Genomic DNA, 12,316 nt, shown 5'->3' on the forward strand with positions numbered 1-12,316 from the left:
TTGCAGGCGGCCAGCTGCAATGACGCGATCTGCAAAGCTGGAGCTTTATCGATCGCGTCATTGCAGAAAGCGAGAGGTCTTGAGCTCTCGCTTCCTGACAACTTCGGTACAATGTTTCCTGCTTTGTTCATGAAAGACTATGCTTCTATAGTTTAAAAGGATTTGAAGGGGGCCTAGTTGGTGCATACTGGACATCATTAAGGAGCGCAAAAAACAAGCACGTCATAAAAGAAAAGGGGGTGTGCACGGGACAAAGCGCTTGTCCCTATAAGCGCTTTTACCAGACCCGCTCCCTTTTCTTTTGTGTCGTGGTTGTTTTTCACGCTCCTTAATGATTTCTGAAGCTTAACGCGTTAGAGCAAAGCTGCTGCACCACGTTATCACGGCAGACAAATGCCTGGGAAAGGGTGCCTGCGCTTGTAGCCATAAGTACGCCTAATGAGTAATAATAAACGACAAGTGCTGTCCACTGTATAGGTGACACTTTCCGTGGATGTGCCCAACTGCTGCTGTGACCGACGTGCATGGACAGGGTCGGGTCAGCAGGAAAATGAATGAAGAGTAACATTTATACATATATTGACTCGTACGTTTGTTCTCCCTCGTTCACACTGTGTTGTGCATAATATCGTAAAGCAACACATGAAGCAAGCGCCTGCCCTTCTCTGTAGTTTCTCGTGAAGATAGGTCGTCCCTGTGGAATGTTTCACTATTTAAGTCTCGTCTACCTTATTCGACCCTAAAGTGTAACTATGTGTACAACTTGGGTACCCGTAGCACGAATAGAATATGTTCTACCATTTGCAACTCGGCGTTGCATTATACCACATTTGACTTCCTCATTTGAACGTATAGCAGCCATGCGCCCCGTGCAGCTGTGACCAGACATTTTTTACCTTATCTGCGTCTGTCCAGAGTGCATAGTGTCGAGAGGAGGGCAATGAGCGCAGTGCTTGATTGAGTTGTTCGCTATACATGGCAACAGAGAGTTCTAAGCCAATGCTTCCAAGGTAGCACCATGCATGCAAAGGACTATAGGTTTACACGTGTCTACATAATATATACTTTGAGGAAGCTGGAGAGGATACAAAAGGGGGGCGAGTTGGCGCTGGTTTGAACGCCGTTAAGGCGAGTGACACAAGCCTGATGGATTGTGTGTTGCAGGGTGTCTAATTGGATCTTCATCTGGTTAAAGCCTTTCGAAACGCCTATTCTATTTATGTAGCGCCTGTCCTCGTTTCGTTTGTTTTTCCTGCGGTTCGGCACTATGCATCCAGAAATTTAGTGTGTCCTCGGGACATATACACAAGCATTAGCGCATTCTCCTTAGCAGAGTGGAATACCGCACATACAAGGCGCACAAGACTGCACAGACTAAACCCTTCCCTGCAGCTCGGACCTCCGGCTGGAGTGCACCGACGCGAAGAGTCTCTTCTGTGTCGGTTGTGGCTGGTAGTTACCTTTACGAAAGCTTACTCAGCACAGGGCAGAAGCTTTCGCACACGGCTGGGTATTTGCGTCGCTATTGTTCATTTTTTTCCCATTTCAGTCAATATACTGCTGTACAATTCCCTGTATTCCTCGATCGTGAATTACGGCGTTCTGGTCTGGGCAACGACAACAGTTCAATATATCGCGTTGGGCATCGCGTTTACAGAAACGTGCAATTCGCATAATAGCCAAGGCCCCTTACTATTCGCACGCTGCAAAACTTTTTACTATAGGTTTAACATTACCCGTGTACATTCTTTATACACTTATAGACTGATCCGTTATTATAAGTCGGAAATAGTTAAGCACGATAATTCATTAGCTTAATTAGTAGAACTTACAACGCACAATCTTGTGCGTCGTACACGAAATCCCTAAAAATAGAAATTTAATGTATGCAGCACAAATTACGGAAAATACATGTTGAAATTTCGCTTACCGTCAATCTTGAACGGACTGCATGAAGAACATACCCCAGATGTGATAAATAAATAATTCAGAGGTTTACGTTGAACATTGTTGTAAACCGAACAGAAATGTACGTAGCAATATGGTTGGTTCTTTTCCTGTGCCGTCATGTGTATAGACGCCGGTGTCTTCTTATGACGCATATTTTGTACTCACGCATATACTTAGTTTTGGTGTAATGCGCATTGTCGTAGCATTTACTTCTTTTTTTTCACTTTCTTTTAAGTCTTTTCTTTGTTTCCCGCATATTTGTGTACACCAGATCATTCATGTTCCCCAGCCTGATATTGTTTGCCTTCGTTTGTTTATATAACAATTTTGCTCTTGGGCCCATTTTTTAGCCGCGAGCAGCTGCGTCCTGCAAATTCACTGCGTGTATTTTTTAACATGCCGCGCTTTCCGCTGTATGCCTGGGCACGGGCCCGCGTCAAGCCTTTCCAGGGCTTTTTATCCGTGCCCCTAAGCATCTCAGGATGTGTGAATAAACTGATTTGATTTGCTTTGATTTAACTGGAATGACTGATAGTCCTGCACGTGATGTTTGCGGATGAGAGGAGAATATTGACCACTTATTGTGCCACTGTCCTCAATCTCAAACACAAAGACAATCTTTGTCCAACGCATTGAGGAAATCAGATGATCGTCCTCTGAGTGAACAGACAGTACTAGTGCACCGTCCACACCGATCATGGGATCGGAAGGCAGTGAAGGAACTTTTGTGCTTTCTGAGAACGCTTGGCTGCACGAGTGGCTTTGACTCAATGACTGTTCGGGACCGTCTCTATACTCTCTCTCTCTCTTCCCATTCTGCCTTCCCCCAGCGCAGGGTAGCCAATGAGGCTCTTGACTGGTCAACATCCCTGCCTTCCTTATCTCTCTCTCTATGTATAGTCTCACCATAAAGTATGGCGCACATTTGTTGCGATAGTGTTGACACCTTTCAATGAAGCTCTGCAATACTTCGGGGCCTTTTACACGTCAGACTTAGCAAATCATGAGAAAATGGGGCAGGCTAGGAAAGAGCTACATTTCGAATGAAATAGGCAGAGCGGGTTACATGGGCTCAATTCCTGTTTCCCCTGAAATACTCAGAAACTAAACGTGTCTAAACTATAACGAACTCCCTGTAGTGAGGTGGACTGAATTAACTTTTACATCTGTGATTATATACGTGCACCGAAATTTAGGTAAAGCAGTGAGTTTGCATTCTGGCTCCATTGGAATGTGGCCACCAATGAGCCATCATGGCGGGTATATTAGAAAGTATAGCTTCAGTTTTATGTAACGAGTATATGTGCAGTATAAGAATTCACGATCTATAATAACGTGGAAGCAGCGCCTTTGGTGATTCAGTTTCATGTTGTATTCAGTTCAAATTGCAGCTTCAGTTTTCATTTCAAAAGAAGTTGTAAGAAAAAATTGAATCTTCCATGGTGTGATGCGTAAGTGTTTACTGGGAAAGATGGCACAAAACCTTAGAGACACACACGGAACGTACAAGGGCGAACGCCCTAGTCTGCTCGTTGCCTCCACGCTCGTGTGCTAAGTTTTCCAGTCAACATGATATATCAGCTGCACATTCCAACATGTCAGCCCTCCTCTGATCTGAAAATGTATGAGTATATTGGAAAACATGTTGCATCTTCATGAACCTGAATTCACCTTTGCTTTACTAACTAGAGAATGCCTGTAAAAACAAAAGAGCCAAGGCGCGTGCTTTTTTTTTTGTTGTTGTCATGTCTATCATATATCCATATCTATGATATGTTGCTCAGTTTGTGGTTTTGCCTTATGAAACCCGGCCACTGTGTAAACTGGCTGCAACTTTGTGTCAAAACAAAGGACATTTCGCGTAACGCGGCCCCGATGTCGTGTATGCATCGACATAGCAATTGACCACAATTTCAATATTAACCTCAAACTAGCCGCGAAGCCATTCGGTAGAACGTCTCAAGGGTCATATAACTTCTTATTCCACGAGATCATCCTGTTTACTTACATTGCAAGAGATGATGGTTTTTGATCCACGTGCATATAAGTATGTTTGATCGAACGAAGACCATCACCAAGCACGCAAACAAAAACGAGCTTGAACTTATACAAGGTTTTCCTGTACCAAGGCTGCATGATGATTCCTTAATGAAAGGTTCTATCTCTTTATTATATTGTGAGACGGTACTGCTTGCTGACCTATTGCATGTGACTTGATAGCATGCACGCGCAGGTGTGGTTTTCCTTTTGTATGTTGTTCTCAATAAATTGCATTTGTTGGGTAGCGCTTGTGCAGGAATACTCTGCCGCGCTGGTTTAAAGTATGCATGCAGGAAGTGTACTTGTGGGCCATTCAAGCTCACTTTAACTCCTTTATTGATGTTTTTCTTCAACTTATAGTTATTATTAACGACATGTCTAGCAATATTTATCTTTGAGGCCATATTTTGCAACGTTTATTTTCATCTTCCCTTTTTTTTGCACTTCTTAAGTTCGCAGTGGTAAGTTTTCAGCCTCACCCTTGCTATTTATTGTATACGAATCAACCACTCGGCGGGATGATAAATATAACAGTAAAAAAAATGTGAAATTTCTCCCCTGTGTATATTTTTCTGGAAGAATGCAAAAAGCCATACGCAAAAAAAGCGAAGAATATTCCATGAGAACATACAATCTTTATTTTACAGAGGCAGTCTTGTTCACGTAAACACTATTTTGTAACATAGTAGTATTTTTGGCAGCTATATGTTCGTTCTAGAAGGCGCCATAATGCACTCACCGTGGTATGCTGATAGTAATTTCACGGGCTCCTCAGAATGAGGAAGAAAACAAAAATTAGCACATAGTCCCGGTTCATAACATCGCCATTTACCGCTGCCCTTTGAAAGTAAAATGAATGTGGGGAACACATTTCTGACATAGGATTAAAATCCGCACCTGTTCATAATTGTTCCCTTCCATCTAGAACCAGCCAATAACGCATACAAAATGTTAATTAAAGGCGGTACATTCATTAACCACGGAGTATACAATAGAACTCCACAGATTAGCGACAATGGAAAACTTATTTACACCTATATGCGCAAACTGTATTTACAGCAAAGAAGGATGCCGTCTGCAAACTACACAGCTTCCGCGAAGTATAGTTCCAGTTGGTAACACACTCCCTGTCGCCAAAGTTCAGCAAAGTCTTCGCCAAGGGACTTACTCTTGAGGACGTTCACGGGGCCGGATGGTGCGAGTGGCTGCAGTGCGTAGGGCTACGAAATGACGTCATGGTCCGCGGCGACAACACGCGCCGCCAAAGGCAAGAGGTGTCTCTCAAGGTCATCCTCAAGAAACTTTTGTTGCCCCGTGCCGAACGGCTGTACTTCCAATGAGATCCTTACACAAGGGTCGCGTCTGCTGCACCGCACTGTCATCACGCGCTGCATTGAGTCGGCTCTCTGTGCAAGCCGCTATGAGGCTTCACACGCGGGTCCTTAATTGCTGAGTGAACTTTCGGGAGTCAGCGAGAGACTCCTAGAAGGAGCTTCGAACCGAAGACATGCATCGAAAGCGTCGTAATCGACGAGCAGGGGGGCACGGCAGAAGAAGCGCTCCGCCAGTATCTCAACTAGCTTCCTTCCGTGAGTGCGCTTTGGACAAATCAGCGAGGGGGCCACGGCTGCAGGCAAGGTCTACAAAATCCTGTAAGCACTCCAACATCGTCGAGGCGAGGCTGTTGGTGATTGAGCTTTGTTCCTATGATGCTGTCGATGCTGAAACTCGACGGCGATGACACCGGTGGTGGTTTGCCGCTGCGCCGCTCTCCGCCGAGCACCATGGGCGCAGGTACCGGAGGCATCGGTGGCAGCACGTGCAGAGCCGGATGGTGAACGGGCAGAGGAAGGAATGCTTGCTGGTGCTGGTACGGAATCGGTGGAACTAGCCCCGCCGCGCCAGGAAAGAGAGGATGGTGCCTAAGCAGATCTCCGAAGAAGAAGCCGTCACCGAGCGGGTCCGGTGGCTGGCGCTTGTATCGCTTGCGGCGTCTCAGGAAGCTGCCGTTGTCGAACATGTCTTCGCTGGCCGGGTCCAGCGTCCAGTAGTTTCCTTTACCAGGGTTGCCGGGCTCCCGTGGGATTTTGACGAAGCAGTCGTTGAGCGAAAGGTTGTGCCGTATCGAATTCTGCCACATCGGATACTTGTCCCGGTAGAAGGGAAAACGGTTCCGGATGAACTCGCAGATTCCCGACAGTGTCAAGCGCTTCTCGGGGCTCTGCAGGATCGCCATGGTGATTAGTGCGATGTAAGAGTAAGGCGGCTTCACCGGTGGAGCCTTGCCGTCACTCGCGGGCCTCGGCGTGTCCTCCTTGCTTTTCGTCTTGGACGAACAAGTCTTGGAAGACTTGCCGGAAGAGGACTTTGACGTCGTCATTGACAGCGAAGATTCCTGATGCGTCCTGGCGGCCAGTTCATAAGGTGTGGTCAACGGTGTCGCATTGGCGCCCACGCCGCTCACCGTGACGGTGCTTGGCGGCCGAAAAGGCCTGGCACCGGTGCTCGGTGCGCCGCTGCCGACCACGGGCAGGAACCGCGGCTCGTTGCCGGCCACCGCGGCACGACAGCTCTGGAGGCTCAGCTCGACCGCGTCCCTCATCGAGCGGCAGTCCTCGGCCAGTCCGACAGCGCGCGCGCTCTCGTCGCTGGCGGCGGGGCATGGGCGGAGCGCGCGGGCGGGACCTGCGCTCGCCGACGCCCACCGCAAGGGTGCCGGGGGGAGGAGTCCTTGCGGTGGGGCTTTCATAGCTCGCAATGTTTGGCCGTTATTGTTCGCAGCACGCTCTCGCCCCCGCGCTTTTCGATAGCCCCCGTGGAGGGTTCTCGCACTTTGGCGTTGGAGATCGCCTCTTTCGCTGCTGTTTGACGTGACGCGGAGAGCAGTAAGTACCGGTTTCCCTCTCACTCTCTCTGTCGTTTGATACACTCCAAGTAAAGACCGCGGCGATCGGACCTCCTTGCCCTTAGTTGCGCACTCTGTAGATAGATGTGGGTGCGTTTGTATATCTGGAAATGCTTCGGATCAGGAACTATGATGGCAGAAAGGGCCACATTACGATCGCGTTTCTTGCGCGCTGTCCGCGCAACTTCTGCTACAGCAGGCCGAAATGCTCCTGTTCGGTGTTTCCGCCGCTCCGCGCCGATTCCTGGCGGATACGGTTTGGTCCCGCTGCCGCAGCAGTCTCCTCTGAAGTAACTTTCGCAGATTGTGAAAAGCGAGGAAATGCAAGCGCAAACTACGTGCACTCGAGTTTCTTTGCGTTATTATCGCCTCCGTGTCGTTGGTTTCGACGCTTGCCATATGCGCAGCTTTTAGCGCCAGCGACTTGAAATGGAGCAGGCGCCTTCCGTGCCTTCTCGCGGTCCTTGCGAGGGGGACGGCAGCGGGAGCAGGCGGAGGAGGTTTCGACCAATCAGACGCCAGTGTTCGCTATTGCCGTCTGCATCAGCCGGATCGTGCGCGCCTCGCGATTTTTACGCGCCTGTGGGTTCGCGGTTGCCGTAATGCGCAACAATGGCATTTGCTCCTTGCCTGGCTGTTCACCAGTCCGCCAAGTCCCGACGTGTCCAGCGTGCCGTGAATGATTGAAGCGCTCTCGGGAACGAGCATTTGGGCGAAGCGTGGCACCTCTCCTGTTGTCTTATTTTTACACTGCTGCTAGCGAAGGAGGAGGCAACCGCGAGTTGAAGGATTCCGTTATACAACGTTTGCTAGGAGGCGCGTTGTATGCTTGCAGTGTCCTTCCTCGCGTCGTGTGTACATACATTCGTTTCTCTTTTTTCTTGCTGTTTATCTTGTTTTTGATCCACACAGCGTTCTTTTCTCATCGCCGGCAGCTTGCCACGGCAAGGCAAGAGGTTTCTCTCTCCCTCCCTATTAGCGCTCCTTAGAATGTGCACAAAGGCGATTTCGCGGGCGGCGTTGTTCGCGGATTCGTGTGAAAGGCGCCTGTTTGCAAACCGCGGTTCTCATGCCCTCCTGACGCTCTTCCAGCGGTCCGCACTGCGCAAGGGGCGTGGCGTCCCGCAAATGCTGCTTCCAGTGGGAAAGAAGCTCGCGGGCCTCTTACTTTAAACTGCAGAATCAGCGGCGGAGACCCAAGGGAGCTCCTTTGTCCTTTATGCTCAGCATCTTACAGGATCACAACATTTGCTTTAAATGCAGAAACCTTTCCACTAGTTGTAATTCAACAGCTCGAGAGGGAATCGTTTGTCGCTTCTTTTAGCTGCTTCAAGCGCGTGATGTAAAATGGCCGAGTACAAACACTAATCTCATCTCATGTCTAAACGCGCATAACAGCAAGGAATCTATACAAGGTGCCTCGCGTCTATAGCTCTGTGCCACGCATTGAAATGCTCACATGTTCAGCGGGCACACCGCTGTCTGCAAAAAGTAGTCTTTGCACCTTTTTTCACGGAGAACTGCGTGCATGGAACAAACGTGGCTTGCATGCAGGGGGGTTCCCAACGCAGGGTGCAGCTGCATGCTCGTGCCGTGCTGAGCGAACAACTGGGACACACTTTCTCTCCAAGAACTCGCTCCGGACCCGCCTAGTGTGTAATCGACATAATGAAGGAGCGCGCAAACGAAACAAAGCAGGACAGAAAAAAAGGGGTGGGACGGGACAAGCGCTACACTCAACTATATTTTCCACGACCTTGCCTTGAAGTATGTATATACATGTTATCTGCGCATGCTCTTATTACGTATACAGATTCTCCAAACTATCACGCACCAAGATTTAAAAATATGCAAGTGCCACATGACTGGACAGAACTAAGTTATAATGTTGTTTACCGTCGCTTGGAAATACTTAGAATATTTCTTATATTCCCGTTAGTTACACAATCATTCTTAATTATTATTCAGCATTTCAAATATTATAATCAGACGAGAAGTGCCAATAAGAAAATTGTAGAGCAACGTGAAAAACTCCCGATACAGCTTTCTGTTGCTCAATACGAGCTACATAAGAGGTTTTTCTGACCGTGAAAGAAGCCCGCCAATACACGCAAAATTGCCGCCCGACTGGCCGGCCGAAGCACGTATTCGCGGACATCAAGTTCCAGCGAGGAGGAGTCTCGCTTGACGTTTGTGGAACCTTGGTTTTTCTTACTGGAAGGAAGCTTTTGTAATATTTAAAAGTCACGGGGCCTTGCATCTGCACCGTGCACTGTAAACGGAAATAACTCCGAGGTGGGAGTATACTGCTTGTCCTCTAGCGTCCCCCCGGTTCGGAGTTTATTATGCTCCGCATGATCGGAGTAGAATTTTTACTCCGTGCGAGCGGAATTCTTGCGTGGAATTATGGGAGCTTTTTTTGTCTTTTCTTTATTTTTGCTTTGCGATTGACGGAGCTTTTCGAGGTGCAACGGAAGTATAAAAAGAGGCATCGCGTGAGTTTGCGCGAACATGTTTACATGCAGAGGCTGCTGGTCAAATTTCGAAATATGCACACGAGACCGCGTCAAATTCGGCGAAACAAGTCAATGAAAGCACATATATCATCTCATACATAAACATTTCAGAAACGCTCAATGCAGAAATTTGGAACACATCCCACGTACACGCGATACTCTGGAAGCAACGGTGCCAGTATATATAGCCACGATACTGTGTGCCTCGAAACGGCCTAGGGAGCAGCTGTGCTGTTTTCAGAATTACGACTCACATGCTCTTTCATACGAGATCTGCCTCTCTGAAATAACAGAATACCTTAATCAACACAAAACTGTTAATTTGGAATAATGAGAGAAAGAAAGTTAATGACGTAATTTTTCAAAATTATCATGCCATTCTGTGAGTGCTGAAGCGACTTCGCACACTGCCGGCGTTCGCGGCCAAAAAGTAGTGCGTTAGTTACAGAAAGCAAGAAAAATGTAAGTGCGTGTGCTACATAGCAAAATTAAATTTTTGCGATTTAGTGGTAGCGTAGCAAGAAACACTGTTAGCAAAAATGATCCGAGATGGGAGTAAATGACTTGTCCTCCAGCGCATTCCCTGATGGGAGGTAAATTTACACCGGGTAGGCGGAGTAAACGATTTACTCCGCTGCTGAGCGGAGGTTGTGGAGGTACTTATGGGAGTATATGTTTACTTCCATCGCGGAGCTTCTGCGGGGAACTATGGGAATATATGTTTACCTCCATCGCGGAGCTTTTGCAGGGAAATATGGGAGTAAATGTTTACCTCCATCAAAGAGCTTTTGCAGGGAACTATGGGAGCACGTGTTTACCTCCATCGCGGAGCTTTTGTAGAGAACTATGGGAGTAAATGTTTACCTCCATCGAAGAGCTTTTGCAGGGAACTATGGGAGCACGTGTTTACCTCCATCGCGGAGCTTTTGTAGGGAACTATGGGAGTAAATGTTTACCTCCACCGAAGAGCTTTTGCAGGGAACTATGGGAGCACGTGTTTACCTCCATCGCGGAGCTTTTGTAGAGAACTATGGGAGTAAATGTTTACCTCCATCGAAGAGCTTTTGCAGGGAACTATGGGAGCACGTGTTTACCTCCATCGCGGAGCTTTTGTAGAGAACTATGGGAGTATATGTTTACCTCCATCAAGGAGCTTATGCAGGGAATTATGGGAGCATGTGTTTACATCCATCACGGAGCTTTTGCAGGAAGCTATGGGAATACTTTTTTACATTGATCATGGAGGTTTTACAGCAACATATGGGAGTATCTGTTCACATGACTCGGCTAGTATGCCAATTTAAGAATTTTCAATATTGATTTTCCACACTGAGAAATACACAATATATTGGTTTGCAAGCTAGAAGATCCAAATAAAAGTAAGCAAAGTAGTGCTTTGTAGAAAATAAATTTATTGCATAAGCAGAGGCAAGGAAGAAATGGACGACGCAAGCACAATCTCTCAACTGGTTTTTGATTATTTCTTGCCCATGTGTTATCAGCACAAACCAAACAGTAAGAATAGAAAGCAACTCATCCAGCTGCAGGTTTAAGCCAAGACCTTATGAAGTACATAAAAAATTCATGGAAATCAGCCACAAGTGCCTAAACAAGGTGCAATACAGTCATTGTAGAAATAACATAGCTATAACAGTGCATTCTCCGACAAATATAGACTGTGGTACTACAAAAGGTAAAGAGGACATCATTTCTCATTGATATTGACATGTGCAAGAGTTAAAGCAGCAAAAAGTTGAGAAGACGCCAAAACACTTATTGCACTTTAAAATTAAATGATTAGGAGAATGAAAGTTCTGGTAGGCACTAACAGAGCCATTTTTACTGTGACAAGCTGGCAGAGTGGACTAAATAAAGCAGAGTTCAGCTTTGCTTTTTTCCCCCATATCACCGAAAGGCAAACATAGTGGCTAAGAGAGAGTCGTAAGGGATGGTAAAATGTTCATTGTATTGTACCCCGATTTTAAGAGCGGGTGAAAGTGAATGCCCTTAATAGCAGCACCGCCTCACAATTCCTTGCACAGACTGACTCTAGGAACTTTGAAGCCGGTGGATCAAGTCCTTAGCTCCGAACATACACCATGCTTAAATTTCTTAACACAATACAATAACATTGAAAAAAAAAAGCAGGCTGAAGAAAACCAACAAATGTGGCAGAATAATGACAAGTGGGCTTCTGATGGCCATCATCCAAGCTTCCTTACTGATATTCCACCTGGACAATGCTGCTGGTGCAAGAAGGCTTACAGAGCCTCAGAACCACCGCCTGGGCTCACTTCTGACGATTAAAGGCAAAAAACAGGCAGTGCTGCAGACCGCATCATAAAAGAACATGTGGACTAGTTGAGATGACAACTTTTGGAAGCTTCATTCCACAACATCTTGGGAAGGATAAAAAGTAACAAAAAATCTTTCAGAGAAGTGCGCCAATCTGAACTTAACGTTACAGCGCAAACACCTAAGACAAACCACAAAAAGACACGATACACACTGGAGCTTCTTGTGGTTCGTCTTAGGTGTTTGCACTGTAACGTCAAGTTCAGAATTATGTACCAACTAGGCCCAAATAAAGTTTTACTGTGCCAATCTGACAACATTGTTATAAGAGATTTCTCACACCCTTTAGAGGAATAAGGGACCTGATTGCTGGCTCACAGCCTTGATTACACACAGCAAGTGCTGCTGCGCTCGAGTATGGTCAAGGCTGGTTGTATTAGTGATAGCCTGCATGCACACTAGCAGCAGCTTGGCATCTGCTTTTACGGCAGCAGCCATACAAGGTCCTTGCTTACTTAACACAAAGCCAGTATAATAAAATGCGAGCAACAAAAATTATGAATTATTAAGAAACCGTGCAAATAAGCTACGTATTCAAACAAGGTATATG

General features: G+C 46.8%; 1 protein-coding gene across 1 annotated transcript; it reads right to left on the reverse strand.

The window, feature by feature from the left end:
- Positions 1-4,619: 4,619 nt before the first annotated feature.
- On the reverse strand, positions 4,620-6,595 carry LOC135912589 (forkhead box protein D5-A-like). Its single transcript, XM_065445083.1, has one exon. The coding sequence runs from the start codon at positions 6,590-6,592 to the stop codon at positions 5,600-5,602; it is 993 nt and encodes a 330-aa protein (XP_065301155.1). The 5' UTR covers positions 6,593-6,595; the 3' UTR covers positions 4,620-5,599.
- Between the last annotated feature and the right edge of the window lie 5,721 nt (positions 6,596-12,316).

Source organism: Dermacentor albipictus, chromosome 9 (assembly GCF_038994185.2).
Source record: "Dermacentor albipictus isolate Rhodes 1998 colony chromosome 9, USDA_Dalb.pri_finalv2, whole genome shotgun sequence".
NCBI lineage: Eukaryota > Metazoa > Arthropoda > Arachnida > Ixodida > Ixodidae > Dermacentor > Dermacentor albipictus.